The sequence below is a fragment of the Eubalaena glacialis genome, chromosome 6, assembly GCF_028564815.1.
Source record: "Eubalaena glacialis isolate mEubGla1 chromosome 6, mEubGla1.1.hap2.+ XY, whole genome shotgun sequence".
NCBI lineage: Eukaryota > Metazoa > Chordata > Mammalia > Artiodactyla > Balaenidae > Eubalaena > Eubalaena glacialis.
In genome coordinates this window covers 127,203,800-127,223,722 of record NC_083721.1, presented here as the reverse complement: position 1 = coordinate 127,223,722, position 19,923 = coordinate 127,203,800, and the positions used below count along the sequence as shown (strand labels likewise).

Here is a 19,923-nt window from a genome sequence, read left to right as displayed (position 1 = left end):
GCCACTTGCTGTGCTGGGTATTAACCCTTTAGTTTCTGGGCTGGAGCATCCAGGGTGGCGGGAGGACACAGGGAGGGCAGCTGCGGGGAGTGGCTTTGCTCCTTTGGGCGCAGCGGAGTGTCGGTGTGTTAACAACTGGCACAGTCCTGCCGTTGTACAGGACTTTGAACAGCCCAGGGACAGGCGGGCCACTAGGCCGCTGAGCTGGCCCGACCCAGAGCAGCCTCGAGGGCTTTGTGGGAGGTGCCACGCTTCAGCCGGCAGCTCGCAGCTTCTGCTCCCCTTTCTCCGGCTGGGCTTCAGGTTCCCAGGCGTGAGAATGGGTCTGTCCCCAGGCCAGTCAGCTGTTGCTGGAGAGGTCCCTGAGCACCGCGAGGCCTCTGAGGGCGACCTGGCTGTTTCCAGGGAAGGGCCCCGTGGGCAGGGCCGCCAGGCGGCATGCAGGCCTCCAGTGGGCGTGCTGGTGCTCTACGACTTGTCCTCCCAGCATCGTTGTCTGTGCTCTGCCCGCACCACCGGCCCCTCAGGGCACTGGGTCTTATTCCTTCCATATCACTGGTGCCCGGCCCGAGCCTGGCATGTAATAGTTGTTGGACTGGGTTGGTTGCAGAATGAATTCAGGAGCCCAGTGAGAATCACAGGTCGTCATTGCCTATCATGTATCTATCGTAGGAGATTTGAGTCTTGACCATGAAATCTTCTGAGGCCATTGTCACCGGTTTGATGTAGGGCAAATCCCTTCACCTCTCTGAGCTTCAGTATTCTGTCCGAGAGCATGCGGATAGTAATACGGTAAGTCCCCTGCATACAAACAAGTTCCATTCTGAGAACGCGTTTGTAAGTCCAGTTTGTTCGTAAGTCCAACAGAGTTAGCCGAGGTACCCAATTTTTACAGATGACACCGGACACGTGAACTAACTTACGTGATTGGACATGTGAACGTACATTTGCGTCTTTGAAAGCTTTGAAGGTTCGTATGTAGGGGACTTATCGTACCTCCCTAAAACATCCTCGTGAAGTCTACTAAGGTGATGGAGTAAAGTGCTGAGCCTGGTCCCCGCTGAGCGCTTGAGAAATGGTGTTTCATTTACCAAAGCAGCCTGGAATCTCCCAGGCCCGGCCTCTTTTCCTCTCTGAGTGGTCGTGGTCACAGGGCCAGGTCGGGTCCCGGGGCCCCTCGTTCTGCCACAGCCCTGACAGGGCCACTTCTGGAGCTCCCACCTGAGAGGTGCAGTTCCTGGGGACCAGCTGCCCCAGCTGCCTCTGCCTCATTTCCCCTGGCCTTGGTCTTCTGGTCTAATTCTATTTCATACAAATACATTCTGTATTTTTAGGAGCTGCTTTCAGTCCTTTATAGAAAGTGGGTGGAGTATGCATGTGTTTAATTAATTAATGGCATTTAATGAATTCCATCTTTTATAACAATAAAAGTTGACTTGTCATTATAAACACACGTTTAGTGTAAGAGTGAGCAGGGCTCCCAGCTAAGGGGACCCACGCTGGGCCTCCGAATCCCCTGGGACTCCGAATCACCAGCTGTGCCTGCTGCCTTCCCAGGTGCCAGTTCGGCTTCACGAATTATTAATTTTCATGGCCTCCTCAAAGGCGGAGCGTCCTGAATTGTGCCCATTACTTCCGTCTGGTGAAGGACACTGCCTGGGCTGGCGGCGGGCGCGCAGTGAACTGAATCAGCAGGAGCCGGACACCCCAGTGTCTCCCTTCATAAGGACACCTTCCACGACTCTCAGAGTCTTTGTAGTGGAAGCTGCCTCTTCGTGAGTAGTCGTGGGGCTCAGGAACATTGGCTGGCTGGGAGGTAGAGGCTGACTTGAGAGTTGAGCGTGTAGATGGCAGCCGAAGCTGTGGACTTGAACGGTATCACGTACAGAGCCTGTGGAGTGAGGTAAGGGCCCAAAACAGAGCCCTATAAGAGCACCAGCCAATTACAGCACAGAGAGAAAGGAGGGTCCCAGGAGGAGATGGAGAAGTTGCAACAGGAAGGAGGCAGGAGAGTGATGTTATGAGAGCTGAGAAAGCAGAGTTTCAGGAAGGGGGAGGGGGTGGGTAATCACATCAAACAGAGCAAAAAGGTCCAGAAAGCTAAAGACTGAGAAAAGTATGTTAAGCTTATCTTTTTAGAATTTCATTTTATTAATAATATAAAATAATAAATTCTTTAATTAGCATAAATTGTAAAAATCCATGCTATGAACTTTTTATGGTTTCTAGCCATATAAGTTTTTTTGAATTGTGTTTTCTGGTAACAGTGTCACTGGTCTTATACCTCTTCTCTGCTTGTCTTAATGATCTGTACAAAACTCAGTAATTGCTCAGATTATGGCTAAAGCACAGTAAATTTTCTTACAGGTGTGTAGATGAGCCTTGGGCTTCCATGTATGCTTTGTGGCATAAATAGGTGTGAAAAATGCATATAAAAATGTAAACAAGACCTCTGAAGTGAATGGTTTGAAGGCTTAAGATGGTAGCACTGCTGGTTCTTTCCATTTTCAATATGAAAATAGATCTCCAATGAGAATACAGTAACGTGGGTTTTTCCTGAAGAAAAATTCATCATCACAGATATAATCATTTCTGTGTTGGTCAGGGTAAGGCTAGGCTGCATGCTGTTATAATAAAGAGAACCAAGGGGGAATTCCCTGGTGGTCCAGTGGTTAGGACTCGGCGTTTTCACTGCTGTGGGCCTGGATTCAATCCCTGGTCCGTGAACCATAAGCCGCGTGGTGCGCCCAAAAAATAAAAAAGAGAACCAAGAATGCTTTGCCTTAGATAATAGAAGTTTATCTCTTGCATGAAGGTCTGAGATGAGTGTTCCAGGTTGTATAACTTGGCTTTACCTGGTCATTCAGGGCCCCAGGTTCCTTCCAGGTTGTTGCTCCCACCGTGCCCTAGACATGTCTATGTGACTGAACCTGGGTTGCTGCAGTGCCTGAATAGTGGCCAGAAGGAAGGAAGAGAGTGTGAAGGGGGCACGCCCGTGATCTGAAGGCCTAAACGCAGATTGGCATACATCGTTCCATTCCACTGGAGAATACTTAGTCACATGGCTCTACCTGACCGCTAGGACTTCAGAAATGGCCTCTAACTAAGTTCCCAAGAAGAGGAGAATAGATTTTAGTATATAGCTGTTAAAGAAAAACCAGAGCCAGAGAACAGATAAAGTAGTAAAAACAGATCTTATTCAGGAGTTAATGCAGAAGGGTAGAACTGGACTCAGTTCTGAATACAGCACGGACAAGTGGGGTTTTATAGCCAAGGAGCAGGGTGTGGGTCAGTGGATGGGGAATTACTATGAGGAGACATCAGGGGTCAGGGGGTTCTAGCTAAACTCACTCCACAGGATTCTTGCTGAAGGCAGACCAGGGTGATCAGATACCACCGGGGGTGAGGAATTTGATCATGTATCAAGGGTGATCAGATATCAAAAGTGGGAGATTCTGGCTAAACAGAGTTAGCAGGATTTTTGCTGAAAATGGGCAATGCAAAGACAGATATAAATCCAAAGAACATGAAAGTCCAGAGGTCAAGGCTTGGTTGGGAAGAGGGTTCGGAGGAGACTAAAATTTGGTCAAAGAGAGTCTGTTACAAGTAACAGTCTCACTCACAACAGCCTTTATTTTTAATATTTCCATCAAAATCTGGATACTTTAATAAACACTATGGGAACTTGCCATATTCATTGCTACAGATTAAGAAGGCTTGGACTTTTCTTGAAGCATCGAAGGTTGGGGCACTTCCCGGTTGAAATCATTTCCGTGTGCTTCTGAGGTATTTACCGTGTGCTGGGTACCCTCTCCGCTGCAGGGTTGGAGCAGTAGATGCGGTAGGCAGGACTAATCTCGGGTGGCTTTGGCTGTGGCAGCTTGAAGTGGGAATCTCAGTTGCCTGACCAGGGATCGAACCCAGGCCACAGTGCTGCCCTGGCTCTTGTCTGCTTTGAAGAAAGAATTCAGCAAAGAGACAAAAAGTAGTGAGGCAAGTAAAGTGTTTATTAGGAGAGAAGATACGTGCGGAGAAAGCATGGGCGGGCTCAGAGAGAGAGAAAGAGAGAGCCGTGGGCTTTTGCAGTGGGTTAAATCACTTATATGGAGGCAGTTCTGGGTTTCCAATCATCTTGCTTTGTCTGGCTTTGAGTCCATGTCTGGTCTGGCTCAGGGCCCTACCCTGGGTGCACGTGCATCTTTTAGCCAAGATGGACTCAGGTGCTAGGTTCCCTGAGAAGTTGACAGAACATATTATGGTCTAGCACCCCCTCCCCTGAGGATCCTTTCTGCGCATGCGTAGCTTGAGGGTCTCCTTGACCTCAAGAATGAGAAATATGTGGTCTCTTTGTCTTTTATCCAAGCAGGACTCAGCTCCTCCTTGCTCCTGCCATTATCTTTATCTTGGAGTATCTGTCCACAGGGGACAGATTCTAGCTGCTCAGCCTGGAGCCCATGTATCTCCTGCCTCAGGATCTGGTCATTCAGATCCAGGACAGGCCCAGGGACTCAGGTTACCTGGTCCTCTTCCTGATTAAAAGTCTTTTGTTATTCTCTTCCGTAAGTGAAGTTTTTCTTCCACGAATCGTCATCTTTCCATATCAAAAACAAGTTTCCATGAATACAGTTAGATATTAATGCATCATTAAGGAGTCAGATTCCCTGAAAATTTTCAGTAGTGAAATTTCATTTCTAAAACTGGTAGCAAAGCTTTTCTTAGATCCTCAAACATCACCAACCTGAAATAATGGCCTGGAGCAGAACATTTGACTCCTGTTGATGGATAGCCTTTGTTTATGTGGATTTGTTTTGGCAGCCTCATTATCAGTCTGGACATTTTATTTCCCAGTTTGCAAATATTTATGTGTTTTAGCCTCAGGGAAAATAACACATTCTCTGTTTTTATGGAAAGCCATAATGCCCTATAGCAATCCAGGGTGATTTATTAGACTATATACTGTATGTCAGGATTAGCATTCTCTAATTTTAAAACATATTTCTGGAATGGATTTTTTTTTTTAGCTTTATGTTTTTGAAAGATAAACCCATTTTGGCAGCCATTGTAAAAGCATTGCCAAAGTTAATTAGGCTTTCAGACAGCGGGGGTCTGCCATTAAACAATTTATCTTTGCTTCTTTTCGTGCTGATTTAGTTTAGTTGGGAACTACTCTGTCTGTCCACCTCTGTTCAGCTGGAAATGTATAAACATTCATAGGCCATTTCATTATTTAAAGAAAAGGTGTGTATACTCATAGGTCATCTCATTATTCAGAGAAAATGTGTATATATTCATAGGTCATTTCATTATTCAGGGAAATTGTGTATTAGTGACTAGAACAATAAATCTTGATTTACCATGTGTACTTCATGGCAGAAATATAAATAATGTCAGATCTTATAAACAACCTGGTGTGTTTTTTTTTTCACTATTCATCCCCACCCCACATGCAATGAGATACCATATGTGCAAAATGCATAGTGAGCTGTAGAGATCTGGGTTATCTTAATCAGTTAATTTTCTTCACAGGAGATTTTCCAGAGGTCACATAAGTTAAGGATTAAGGGTTATCCCAGTGAAGGTCGGGATGCATTTTCTAGGAGGAAGAGGCAGCATGTGGAAAGTCTTGGAAGCATGAAAGAACAGGTGTGCAGGGCCCACAGAAGGCAGATGCTGTGCGTGGCCAGAGCGCAGCATTAGGGAGCCCTGGGCCTCAAAGTGAGGCAGGGCCAGAGTAGACTGACGGCTGTGCGTGGCTTCTTGGGAAGGTGGCACCGTGGAAGAGCAGTGACAATCGGGGTTGCCTTCTACGTCAACCTCACTGGCTGTGGAGGAAGCAAGATTAGACTGCAGGCAGGCCAAGGAGGAGCCCATGCCATCCAGACAAAAGCTGACGGAGGCAGACCCTGCTCAGGGATGCAGGGATACAGGAGAGGGGGGCAGAGAAGCCCAGGAGGGCACATGCACAGGGCGCAGGGGAGGGAGAAATCGAGGAGGACCCCCAGCCTCGGCTTGGCTGCCTCGGGTCAGGGGCATGGTGGCCTCCTGGAGGGGGAGACAGGAGTGGTGCAGGCTGGGGAACCGGGTGGATGAGGTCAGCGCTGACTCCCACAGTGCTGAGGATGATGGGCACTGGGATGGAGGGCGGGGTCTCGGGCTGGCCTTACGGAGTGGGGATTTTATGTGTAGGTGGCAGCGGGCAGGTAATCGTGAAACTGGAATGTACTATTATTGTGGGTGAGAAAGGGCTTGGCTCTCTTGGGATCCTGCTTGCTGAGGCTGAAATCGTCACGGACGGTTCTGGAGCACGCTAACCACTAACTCTCTCTGTGTTGCCTCTTTAGGAAACCGTATCACCCTAAACTGGAGGCTTTCGTGAGTCACATGTCCAAAGGATCCGGAGCCTCTTTCGAAAGCCCCTTGCACTCCCTGCCTCTTTACCCCAGTCACCAGCTGTGTGAGATGGGAGAGCTCACGCAGACAGGTATGTGGGGCTGCGCCTCCCCTACTCAGTCTCCCACCCGCTCCTGTATTTGGCGGACGCGTGTATCGGGGCCTCCTGGGAAAGACGCTGTGGGCGCAGGGGTGAGTAGGGCCAGCACCTCAAGCAGCTGTGTGCCCACCAGGTTATCTAATTCAACATGTGATTTCTAAATATTAAAAATAACCTTTTTTCTTATTACAAAAACCATATATGTTCATGGAAGAGAAAGCAGGAAAGACAATTAAGCAAAAGGAAGAAAATTTAAAGCACTCACAATCCCACCAAAGAAATTAATAATCTTTCTTCCTGTGGTTATATCTGCATGCACTCGTGGGTGCACGCACACACACACACACACACACACACACACACACTCATTCTCACAGGTGGTATCTTCCTAAACACTGTTTTGTAACCTACTTTTTCACTTAACAATATATTGAGATCATCTTTCCCTATCAATAAATGTTCATCAACAACGTCATTTCTGACAGCTGCATATTATTCCACTATGAATGGACCATGATTTATGTAAGCAGTCCCGTGTTCTTAGATACTTCAAACAAAACAGCTGAAAGGTTTTGATGCACCAGATCTCAGGGAGACACGCATATGGCAGAGCCCCGCTGAGCATGGAGTTTGTCTGGCTTGTGTGTTCCTCACAGAAGCCCATCTCTCCCTCTGCAGCCCTGTTCGTACCGTTGTGCAGCCAGTTCACTGTCAGCGTAGGTTAGTGATTTAACGGTGGGGTCACCTTTGTCGGTATGAGAAGGAACTGGTGGTCCCCTAAGAGGTTCCAGCTTCCTACTTCTTCAGTCTGGGACCTTAAAGGACTTTTGCGTGGTCACCAGCCTTTCTGGAGGAATCAAGACGACCGATTGGCCACGTTCTGTTTCTTGATCCACCAGCATCTTAGGACCTCAGCTTTGATGGAAGGAAGGTCTCTGTCCTGTACTTGGCCCTGTTGGTTTCGCCATGTTTTGAAAGCCATTATTGGGATACTGAGTGACAGAGTGGGGCGAGCTGAAGTCTCTGGAGGACTAGCCTTGAATAAGGAGTTTTGTCAAAAGCTTTTGCTAATTAGTTCACGTGCACAAGCTCTGCAGTAGTTTAAATATTTATTTATTTATTTTATTTTTGGCTGTGTTGGGTCTTCTGTGCGAGTTGGGTTTCTGTGCGAGGGCTTTCTCTAGTTGTGGCAAGCGGGGGCCACTCTTCATCGCGGTGCACGGGCCTCTCACTATCGTGGCCTCTCTTGTTGCGGAGCACAGGCTCCAGACGCGCAGGCTCAGTAGCTGTGGCTCACGGGCCTAGTTGCTCCGCGGCAGGTGGGATCTTCCCGGACCAGGGCTCGAACCCGTGTCCTCCGCATTGGCAGGCGGATTCTCAACCACTGCGCCACCAGGGAAGCCCCTCTGCATTAGTTTAAAACAGGAGTTCTCTGCCTACCAGATCCAGCGCCCCCTTTTATTAACAAGGGTTTTGTGGTGCTCCCTGAACTATCCTGAACTGAAATTTGAATATAACTTCTCTATATACATAATTTTAGAAAACAGTTATATCAGGCACCCTAATTGTAATATGAAGTAGAAACAACAGGAAACTAATTTATTATATAACTCTGTATATCTCAATATAAATGCCTGAGCACACCTTTGTTAGAAAATAGGATGAAATAATCAGTTGCTTGCACTTCAGTGTAGATTGGTGTGTGTGACAGCTACAAATGCAGACTGATCAAGGGATGCGTACTGGTGACTCTACTACCCCGTGTCAGGACATGATTTTTTTGACAAGTTGTGATCAGAACAAAAGACAGGTGTCCCTTAATTTATATTGCATTTCTGGAAAATTCAGTGGATGTTAATGTTATGCAAAAATGGTTTTGTGTTTATAGACACAAAAAACCAGATTTGAGATTGAAGTATTTAAACAGGGTTTTCACATGAGGGAATGTCTTGTACATTCAAAAGTTACGTGGAACAGAAAACAGTTCCTTGTGAAGACTGTCTGGCCCTTGGCCCTCACCCACTAGGGGTCAGGAATGTGCCTCCCCATATTATTGTGACAGCCCAAACCCTCCCTGAGGGCAGAACCGTGCTTGCCTAGAACCACTGATTGCAAGTAATAGAAACCAACTCAAGCGGAAAAAGGACATTTATTATAAAGATTCAGGGTGACTCACAGACTCTTAAGGGCAAGAATATGACCAGACCTCCAGAGACTGGTACCAGCAATAAAGAAGCTGTCTGTCCCTACCTCTGTGGTTTTGCTGTGTGTCTGTCAACAGAGACAGTCCTAGCCACGTGTAGAGATGAATTTACATGTTCAAGTTCCTGAGGGAATCTAACGGGGTCCTTGAAGGTCAGTGTCCGTCAGCTGGCTAGGAAGTCAGGGTAATTGCATCGAGCAGCTATTCATTCTAACCTTTCTTCTCAATTGACCTATGATCATCATCGTTTTCTAAATTAGTATTACCCTAGAAATCATTTATGCGGTTGTTTGCTCCTATTCCCTCGTTCTCTTTTAGTGGTCACTTTTATCTTCTATTTGAAATTTCACATCGCTGTTAGAATCATCATTTGTAAGTGGCACACTTTGGGCACCTCGCAGGAGCTGTGTAAGATGCGACTGATCATTAGTGCCTACTCTGTCCCAGATGCTTTGGCAGCTGCCACATGTAGGGGAGGGGGGTGGCTGGATGACTAAGATGCTGTCCTAAAGGAACCTGCAGCTGCAGTGGTACAGCGCATGGAGACCCCTGAGGGTGTTGCTGCGAGTCGCAGGCTCTTACAGAATAAACACGGGTTTTGGAGTAGACAGACCTGTGAAACGGGGCTCATAACATCTTCCCGACAGAGCTGGTGGCAAGCTGCAGTAGACAGCATGTGTAAAGCGCCTAGCACAGTGCTAGCATATGCTAGGCTCAATGTATGCAGCTATTGCTTTAGCGGTCCAGCGGCCTGTGCAAACAGGAGGGAATGATTAATTTTGGACCTCTGGGGAGCGGGGGAGGAGGAGGGAGACAGAGAAGGTAGTATCGGAGCCAGGATGAGGATTTCACTGGGAAGAGAAAGGGAAGGGCGTGAACAGTCATGAAGATGCAGGTTGTGTTTGGAGAGAAGGAGAAGCCCCGAATGGGTAGTGTTTCTGCAGGAACGTTTAGGGAGGAGGTGCTGTGAGCAGGGACTAAGAGCACAAGGTTGGGCCGCGACAGGGGCTGGAGTTCTGCTCGGCCACGTCTTAACTGTGAATGGCTTGGGCCTCAGTTTCCTCATCTGTAAAATAAGGAAAAGGGGGATAATAATAATATGCCTTCTTTGCTGGGTTTTTGTGAGGATTAAAGGAGAAAGGTTGGCACACAGTAAGCGCGCCAACCTTAATGTACATAGCCTCAGAATACAGGGTAGGCCCAGAGGGGAACGGGGGCAGACACAGATTCTGGATGTTTGTCACTCATGGTTGGTCCCTTTATGCGGGTCATTTGGAAATGCGAAGACCTGCCCCAGCCCAGATGTCTCAGGGAATTCTGCTGTCAATACTCTTCATTCAAAGTAGGACCTAGACATCCTTCATTTTTTTTTTCCTGAGCTATTCCCCTTCCTGGGCCAACACCGTTCCCTCTGTCTCACGCATTTCAGCCTGAAGTTGTCTCATCTTTGTGGTGGGGCTTTTCAAACCATTCGGGCATCTGAATAAGTGGCATTACTGGTCATAGGGCCTGCCTGTGGTTGACACTCTCCGAGAATGCAGATCTTGCACTGAAATTCCATCCCAACATCCTGTTGGCTGCAGGGTGAGCTTGCTTTTATCTTGGACTACCTTCTCCTGCTTGAAGATAAGGCTTTTGTAGTTTTTTCCTTTTTTTTTCAAGATACTATACTGTGGTATAGTTCCTGTGTGTAGTTCGAAACTATTAACAACTAAAAGGTAAACTTAAAATTCACGTTCCTACCCGTGTTCCACCTCCCCCCCATTTCTGTGCCCCCATCATCCCCAGGTAACCATTGTGCATCCTTGCAAAATTTTTCTATGCAAAACACAGGCAGCTGCCAATACAGGTTCTTATTTTCCCCTCATTTTTATTTAAAAGCAGCATAATAAACATACTGTTCTGCAGTTTGCTTTTTTTCCCCCCAAATATTCTGAGTATCTGGGAGATCATTCCAGATCCATACAGAGACAGTATCCTTGCTGATGAGCAGGTAAAGCCCTAGCAGGATTGGGCAGAATGTACCCAGAAGGTGAGCAGAGAGCCTTCAGCTGGGAGAGTAGGGAGGATGGTGTGAAGGAGGGAACATCCCCAAAGTGAGGGGACTAGGCAGCCAGCAAGTGACTTGTTCTCCTTGCATGACAGATTTCCATGAACTCCTCAGGCACACTGAGGAATGATTTGTCCCAGGGCAGGAGGGAGAAAGCTTCTCCTTAGGCCCCTGCCAATTACCTCCTAGACGCCACCAGTGCGATGGTTCCTACCCTCTGAGCCCCGCCAGTCACAACCCTCCTCCAGGGGAGGGACCCAGTCAAAAGGGAGGGATCAAGGCAGATGAATGGTCCTTGTGCTTCCCAGAAAGGCGTGGGTCCAGAGGACAGGGCCCCACTCTGCTCGCCCCTTTGTGGATAACCCTGAGGGGCTCCCTCTGCACGCTGACGTGAGCCCGTTCTCGGGGCTTCCACGCACTGGGGGCCAGGCTCGAGGATGTAACCGTTCGCTGTCTAAAGCATTCCAGAGTTGCACGGGCCTCGACTCCCCGTGCTGTTCCTTTTGCTAAGCTGGTAGTAAGGCAAGCGGGTGGCACTCTTGTGTTTCAGGGGTTGTGCAGCATCTGCAGAATGGCCAGCTGCTGAGGGACATCTATCTGAAGAAACACAAACTCCTGCCCAGTGACTGGTCCACAAAGCAGCTTCACTTAGAGACCACTGGCAAAAGCCGGACGCTGCAGAGTGGGCTGGCTCTGCTTTATGGCTTTCTCCCAGATTTTGACTGGAAGAAGATTTATTTCCGGCACCAGCCCAGCGCTCTGTTCTGCTCTGGGAACTGCTATTGCCCGCTGAGGAACCAGTACCTGGAAAAGGAGCAGCGTCGGCAGTACCTGTTGCGTCTGAAAAACAGGCAGCTGGAGAGGACCTACGAGGAGATGGCCAGGATCGTGGACACGCCCACCAAGCAGCTCCGGGCCGCCAACCCCATAGACGCCATGCTCTGCCTCTTCTGCCACAACGTCAGCTTCCCCTGCACCAGGAACGGCTGTGTTAACATGGAGCACTTCAAGGTGATCAAGAGGCATCAGATAGAGGACGAGAGAGAGAGGCAGGAGAAGAAACTGTATCTGGGGTACGCACTCCTGGGCGCCCACCCCATCCTGAACCAGACCGTGGGCCGCATGCGGCGCGCGGCGGAGGGCCGGAAGGAGGAGCTCTTTGCTCTCTCCTCTGCTCACGACGTCACTCTGGCCCCGATTCTCAGTGCCTTGGGCCTTACCGAAGCCAGGTTCCCGAGGTTCGCGGCCAGGTTGATCTTTGAGCTCTGGCAAGACAGGGAGAAGCCCGGCGAGCACTCCGTCCGGATTCTCTACGACGGTGTCGACGTCACGTTCCACACCTCGTTCTGCCAGGATCACCACAGGCGGTCTCCCAAGCCCATGTGCCCCCTCGAAAACTTCGTCCACTTTGTCAAAAAGGACATGTTCGTGGCCCTGGGTAGTGGTAGCACTAATTATTATGATGCGTGTCACAGGGAAGGATCCTAAAAGGTACGTGGTGCGGCACTAACAGAATCTATGCCAGTACAGAGGGATGGGAAAGGTCCGCTTCTAGTTCTTTTGGTTGCTAAGGGTACAAGGTGATTTCTAAAGGCCGGAAATCATGCTTGGGGGCCACATAGATTTAGGGTTGAACAGTGAGTATGTTGCTGTAATTGGGTACGTGAGTTACTTGGTACACAATGGCCAGTTCACAGAGAAAGGAAGGTACTTTATCATAGCCAGACTTTGCTTAGGATGCTAGAATAACACTTCAGTACCCAAAGCTGCCAATCCACATGTGTGTTCTTTTGATCTGCCTTGGTACTGTATGATGGAACCAGCAAACCTCAGCCAAAAGTTTCTTAATCTGGGACAATCTTACCTTGTCCTTGTTCAGTGAACAATTTCCTGAAGTGATTTATCTAAAATAGGGGTAGGCAGACTTTTTCTGTAAAGGGCCAAATAGTAAATATTGTAGACATTGTGGACCAAAAGGCCACACATAGCGTCTGTCACAGCTACTCGATTCTGCTCTTGTAACTTGAAAGCAGCGACAGACAGCGCGTGAATGAATAAGCATGGCTGTGTTCATAGGCCACACAGAACAGGTGGTGGGCCAGGTGTGGCCCGGGGGCTGTAGTTTGCTGACCCCTGTTCTAAAAGCCAGGCTCTACTACAATTGCACTTCCAGCACTTTGCGAGAGAACCAGTTGAATACCCAGAATTATTCAGTGGTGCCTCCAGTAACTTCTGCTAGAAACACAGAATCTGTATCTGTATCCGACATTATAACAAAACTTGAGGGGAAATAAATATTGAATCAAAATGAATCATAGAAAAATTATTAGAATAATACTTGATGTTCATGATGATTATGGTATAAGATAGTTTTGAGTATGTCTTAAATATTTGTCTGCTGTAGTCTATTTGCTGTACATGCTGAAATTTTTGTATTCCATTTAGTATTTTTATAGTCTAGGAAAATATTTTCTAAGACCAGTTTTAGATGTGCTCTGATTCCTATGAAATAATTCAATTTACTGTATCTGCCTGGGGGTTAGAAGGGAGCCAGGAGCTGAATTCAGGCACTTTCTTCCAATAAAACTAATTATGGCTCATTGCCTTCGACAAGCAGTAGAATTGGATCGATTTTTAAACCATTTTCGTGTTTCAAATGGTAAATTCGAATTGATTTTTAAATAAGTTTTTGGAAGAACTTTGTTACTAGATAGTTAAATAATCTTTATAAGGTATTTTATATATTAGAAGCAATTATAATTAAATCTGTGATTTCTGACTAAAATGGTGCTAGTTCTGTGCGAAGAAATATAAAGTGAGATTGCCCCATGTCGCTGGTATTCCAGCCTTTTCTCTGTTTTTTGTCCAGTGTTGCATTTGAATACATCCGTTTCTATTAATAAATTTTTGAAGATTACTCGTACACACAACTCATGGTTTGTACCTGTAAGTCACTCTATTTCCTTTCAGGTTGAGTTCATATGTTTTTTTAATTTATCTTTCTTTTAATAAATAAAAACATTTTAAATTAGAAAGCTCTACAGCAGGGGTCCCCAACCCCCAGGCCACAGACTGTTAGGAGCTGGGCTGCACAGCAGGAGGTGAGCGGCAGGCAGGGGAGCGAAGCTTCATCTGTATTTACAGCCGCTCCCCATCGCTCCCCATCGCTCGCATTACCGCCTGAACCATTCCCCATCCCCCCACCCTGTCCATGGAAAAACTGTCTTCCACGAAACCAGTCCCTGGTGCTAAAAATGTTGGGGACTGCTGCCCTACAGTACACGTGGGTAAGGGAGGGCCAGGCCCCAGCCTAGTGTGGCCAGCCACGGGCCAAGCTGGGCCCTCAGGGGTGACGGGAAGGGACAGCAGTCCTGCACTGGGCCACAGAGGGGCTGCAGCTTCCTTCTCTGACAGCAGCATCAGGGCTCCGTGGCCAAGAGGATGTGTCACAGCTGGTGGCCTTGGACTGGGTGAAAATTTGTCCCCAGAGCTTCTTTTATTGCTGAAAATTGTGTGTTATCATCTCACGAGTATTTAAAGCCTAAGCAGGTTTTTTTTGTTGTTGTTCCCACTCACAATCTATCTGAATCAGAACTGCTAAACACAGCTTGAAGATTTAAAAATAAAGGTGAATCAGAAGATGTTTTAAAAATCAATTCGCAACATCTGTTGGTAAAGGTGGATATTTTGCATAAGAGCCAATATTAAAAGTATAGATAGAGGTTTTGCCTCCCAAGACATTGGGTATGCATGGCATTAAAGTATCCTCCTCAATATCAACTTCTGAGACATTTCATTTCCATAAACAAACACTGAGCACCCAGCTGAGGTTTCCTTTAACAATATGTCTTTTAGATATATTTCTCATTTAGTTGCTTCCCATAACAGTGTATCTTGGAGAGTTCCACATTGAGAGAGGGTGGTGGGGTGGGAGGCGGGGGGGGGAGAGAGAGAGGGAGAAAGGGAGACAGGGAGAGAGAGGGAGGGAGAGAAAGGGAGGGAGAGAGGGAGAGAGAGAGAGGGAGAGAGGGAGAGGGAGAGAGGGAGAGAGAGAGGGAGGGAGAGAGAGGGAGAGGGAGAGAGGGAGAGAGGGAGAGCGAGAGAGGGAGGGAGAGGGAGAGAGGGAGAGAGAGGGAGAGGGAGAGAGGGAGAGGGAGAGAGGGAGAGAGAGAGGGAGGGAGAGGGAGAGAGGGAGAGGGGGAGAGAGAGAGAGAGAGAAGGGGAGAGAGAGAGGGAGAGAAAAGGAAGGAAGAAAGAAAGAAAGGAGGAAAGAAAGAAAAGAAAGAAAGGAAGGAAGAAAGAAAGGAAGAAAGGGAAGGAAGGAGAAAGAAAGGCGGGCAGCTCTTTTATAGCTATAGGCATAATTCATGATTTCATGATACAGATGAGACATTTTTAAATTTTCATTAAAAATGAATGAAATTAAAACGTAACACCAAGGTACTAAAATAGGACTACAGGGCTTTTGAGGTACACAGAACAAAGTAGAGAGACCAGCAATTGTATGTGTTGATTAATATGAGTAGAGTACATATTCTTTCTCTAAATTCACTTAGAAATAGAATTGAAGAACTTAATCCAATATTGCTGTTAAGCCTATTCGAGGGTCTTTGTAGCTATAGCAGAATTAGATGTTTGAAAGATTTGAGTGATTCCTTTTTCTAGAACTCATAGAGACTGACGCGGGATAGGCAGGGATGCTTCCGTTTCTCTGAATCTTTAGAAAGCCTTCTGAACAGATTGAGCAGTCTAAGCGTGTTTAAACACAACATAAGTAGAAAGCAGAAGACAGCTGGGGTTTACGTTGCGGGTCTGGCGTGGATCGGGGCTCGCTCAGAGTTCTGGCCTGGGCACCAGTTAGCTCGCGTTGCTCAAGGCCACTGAACTGAGCGTGGGGTCGTGCCCCTGTATAGTGCCTGCCCAGTGGCCAGCTCAGGGGAGTGGTCAGAGCTTCGGCTTAAGAGGAGCCAGCTGACTTCATCAGAGTGTCTGGTCAGGCTTTCTGGGCCTGTGATGCCCTACTGGCAGCTGAGCGTTGCCTTGATGAGGAGAAGGTGTCCCCAGGACAGCCCCTCCCAGGGCTGCAGAGCCCCTCACGGAGGGGTGGCCTGAGGCCTGGCTTCTGGAGAACTCAGTAGTAAAGGCAATATTTTGGGGGTCCTGCTTCCCTGGGGGGGGCGCCCCACAAGTGTCTCTCTATCAACCTAACCCTCCGAGGGAGGTCCTATTACTCCTAATTCAATGAGGAAACAGGGTGAAGTCACTTTTCAAAGGAAGAGTCAAGGTGCAGAGTCTAACCCAAGTTTACATGACATCAGTGAAGCTTACAGCACATGGACTGTGTCGCACCGTGTCAGAGGCTTTCCTACACTCACTTAATCCTCCCAGTAACCCTACAATATACCATATTTGCTGGCGAGTATCAGTGAGTACTAAAATATAGTGGGATTACAACAGCTATAAATTTAAATCTAAATGGTTAGGAGAATATTCCAACTCTGCCTCTGACCTTCTGTGGTTACAGTTTTTGTTAAGAAAAAACTACTTACATGAATAATTTTACAAACTCATTTTTGCAGTGATGTTATATTATACTCAGCCACTAGGGGGCAGCATCAAATATAATTGTTAGCCTTCGGGACCCAGTCTTCCATTTGTAAAGGAGGTAGGTATTTCGGGAAGTGTTTTAATAGGGTGATCAGCTGTCCTGGTTTGCCTGGGACTGAGGAGTTTCCCAGGATGCGGGACTTTCAGTGCTAAAAGTGGGCAAGTTCCAGGCACACAGGGACAAGTTGGTTACCCTAGTGTTGTATGAGACATGCATTAGGTGGTACTGTCATTTCCACTTTAGAGAAAAAGGGAAGTGTGATGGAGTGACTTCTCTGCAGTTTCACATAGCTAGCTAGTATGCAGCAGAGCTGAGGCTCAAAGCTGTCGTCCATTAACCCAAAGGCCCATGTTCTTAAGCAGAATATGATTACGCATCTCTGAACCATCCAGGACTGTTTGGTCACATGCAACAGAAAACTGTCTACAGTGATTAAGCAAATTAAGCCTTCCAATTTCTCCAGTGGCTCCACCATGTCGTCAGGAACCCAGGCTGCTATCTACATCTTACTGGCCAGAATGGGGTCCCGTAGGCCACTGCCACTGCAGAGAAGTCTAAGAAAGGGAGTATTTTTATTTCGCACATTGCTGTCTCAAGCAAATCAGGCCTTCTTAATAAGGAAGAAGGGGAAGGTGGATACTGGTTAGAGAACCAGCAGTGACTGTCACATTCTCCAAAGCCACCCCTTAGAACTGAAGTGTGGTGGATACTACCCCACCCAGATTCCCCACTTCAGGGATTCTTTCCCCAGTGGCTGGGAGTGTGCAGGCTGGCAGTGCCTCTTTCCCAGGCAGCCACATCCACTGACGGGGCAGGGCAGGGATTGAAAGACCTGGGGACAACCCTGAAGGGCCATCCCAGCTTTGGTGCTCCCCATGGGGTCTGTTGAGGCCTTGTGACTGCACTGCAGCCCATTTCTTCTGCCCCATCCTGCTTCCTTCCCCTCCTTCACAGTGTCGACCCCAAGAACACTCCCCAATAAACTTCCTACATCCACATCTGTCTCAGAGTCTGCTTCCTGGGAACCGGGCTGCAGTGGAAGGCAAGCAAATCCTAGGGACTAAGGCCTCTGCTAGTCTGGGCAGTAAAGCTGGAGTCATTTATTTGAAAGAGACAATGTAGCTATTGATCACAAATTTCTTCTATCACTGCCTGTGAGAGGCTTACCATTTCAATGTGGAAGCTAAGTAAGCACACGTGAAGCAACAGGAGACACAGAGGGCTGTTATAGTAAAACTCACCGTTTATTGAACACATATTAAGGGCTGGACCCTGGGCCAAGCACTCAACTGACAGAGTCTCTGTCTCAGAGTATGAGTAGGCATCTATGATCTCCGTTGTACAGGAAAGGAACAGAGGCTCAGAGGCAGACACCTGCCCAGGACGGCGTAGTCACTAGTGAGTAGCAGACTCAGGCCTGGGCTGGACTACAGAGCCCTCCCAGCTTCCTTAGCTCACCCCTTTCTCTACCCTCACACAAGTGAATAAGTAAAACTGGGAACTTGGGGTGTAGGCAAGAGTTTACCCAACCCCAGGGAATGATCGCTGTTCCAGATGTTCATGTTTCTACCAGTTTCTAATGCAGCATTTCAAAGAAATTAGGATCATCTTATAATGGTTATCTTAGCCTGGGTTCCTTTGAAAAGCAGAGTCTGAGAAAAAAACCTTAAGTGTAGGTATTCAATAGGAAATGTGGTCCCCAGGAGCAAAGGTGAAGGACAGAGAGGAGGAAAAGGGAGGGGAAAGCCAGCGCGAGGACGCACACTGAGCTGACCGTGGTGATAGGCCATCCAGCCGAGGGACCTCCCAGAAGCCTTGTGAAATGCCCCTCCTCACTGGTCACCTGGGGGGAAGGGGGGGACATTTATCCCTCAGCTCTGTCCACAGCTGTGTCTCCCTCGCTTCTGGGTGGAACATGCATGAGTGGGTCCACCTGAGCATCTGAGAAGCCCTCGGGCAGGAAGCAAGAGAAGCAGATGCTGCAGATCAAAGCCTGCAGGGCCTGGTGGTCACACAGCGGCTGGGAAAAGACACGAGGCCGAGAGGATTGGAACTGGAGCAGGCGATGCACAGGGTGAGGACAAGCCAGCGTTCGTTGAGCGCTTTAACATGCCGGGCGCTGTGCTGTGTTTCATAAGCATAACCTTGTTTCATCCTCACAGCAACCCTGTGGCTTAGAAATCATCGTTCTCATCTCTCATTTGTAAGAGGAGGAAAGAAACAGAGAGAAGAGGTCATTTGCCAAAGCCTCACAGGCAGGAAGTGACAGAACCGGGAGTCAAACCAGCCTGACCCCGAGCCCTCGCTCAGGATCACTGTACCATCATATTAAACATTCCTCCCGGAGCCCCACGTGAAGTATGTGCGAGCGCTTACTAGTATGCACTAAATACATACTCAATTTCTGCCATATATGGATTGTACCTTTGTGTCAGTGCAAAACAAATCATGCCACTCCTTGTTAAAAACCCTCCACTGCCTTCTAGAGAAAATCCAAGCTCCCCAAGGTGACTCACCAGGCCCTTCATGGTCTGGCTCCCACTTACCACTTCAGCTTTATTACTTGCAATAGTACATGACTGAAGGGCTTGTCCACAGATGGTAGTTGTGATGTGTTTTTTTGCACACCTGGGAGAGAGAAAAAGGGTCTTTGTATCACCATGTGGGATGTCAGGTTTGCAGTCTCTGAAAGGCACAGTCCTGTCCAGAGCCACCCCCAGCAACTCTCCCTCAGGACCTAGCAACCCCCAGTCCTTCACCCTCCTCCCCTTCCCCACCTGTGTCCCCTTCCCCAGATCCCAGAAAAGGAAAGCACTTTGGAACCACACAGACTGAGTTCAAACCCAGTTCTGTATCACTTCCCAGCTATGAGGGCTCAGGCAAGGTATCTAGTCTCTCTAGGCCTCAGGTTCCTCACCTGTAAACCAGGACGACACCTCCGAGAGAGCGCAGGTAAAGCCCCGCGCACGTGGGTCACCTCCACAATGGCGCCTCCATTACTGCCCCCATTTACGCTTCCTTTTAACTGTGCAGAGTCACCGAAACCAGCTAGAACCAGAATATTGCCCCTGCCCATTTTTTAAGGCCAGGAAGCCCACCTGGAGGCACAGCATCACGCTCTAGGCGTAACTGGGAGATACAAGTCCCTGAGCTCATGCACTTCTCTTTGGGAGAGGAAAGAACTTGAATCTTCTGAGTCCTGCCTTTGTGACAGTGTCGTATTTGGCACCTTATATAAACATCTCAATTACTGCTCAAGGGAAAGGAAGCTCATTGCTCGTCCTTTCCTCATGTTTCTGTCATCATCTATGTCTAACCTCCAGCTTCCTGCTTTAGGTATTAGAGTGGTTGTCCATTGCAGAAGCAGCAGCTGAGCACAGCATTCAGCAAAGGGACGGGAGTCTGGAGGCGTTAGGCCATTGGTCTGGCCCCTCCATGGCCCCTCAAGGCACTGAAGGAGAAGCAGCCCGGGAAGTGACGTGCACCTCGACAGAAGACAGATCCTGCCCTGGGTGGCTGCGCTGGAGGAAGCTGCACCCTTCCCTGCTCCTGGGGCCCACCAGTGAGGCACT

General features: G+C 48.1%; 1 protein-coding gene across 11 annotated transcripts in view; it reads left to right on the top strand.

Annotated features, from left to right (window-relative positions):
• Positions 1-13,359, top strand: part of PXYLP1 (2-phosphoxylose phosphatase 1) — a 68,552-nt gene extending 55,193 nt beyond the window's left edge. For all 11 annotated transcript variants that reach the window (XM_061193620.1, XM_061193618.1, XM_061193613.1 and 8 more), the window contains 2 exons: positions 6,342-6,481; positions 11,294-13,359. In XM_061193620.1, the coding sequence (XP_061049603.1) occupies positions 6,342-6,481; positions 11,294-12,231 (1,078 nt within the window). In that variant the 3' untranslated portion in view covers positions 12,232-13,359. The remainder of the gene's footprint in view (positions 1-6,341; positions 6,482-11,293) is intronic.
• Positions 13,360-19,923: the final 6,564 nt, after the last annotated feature.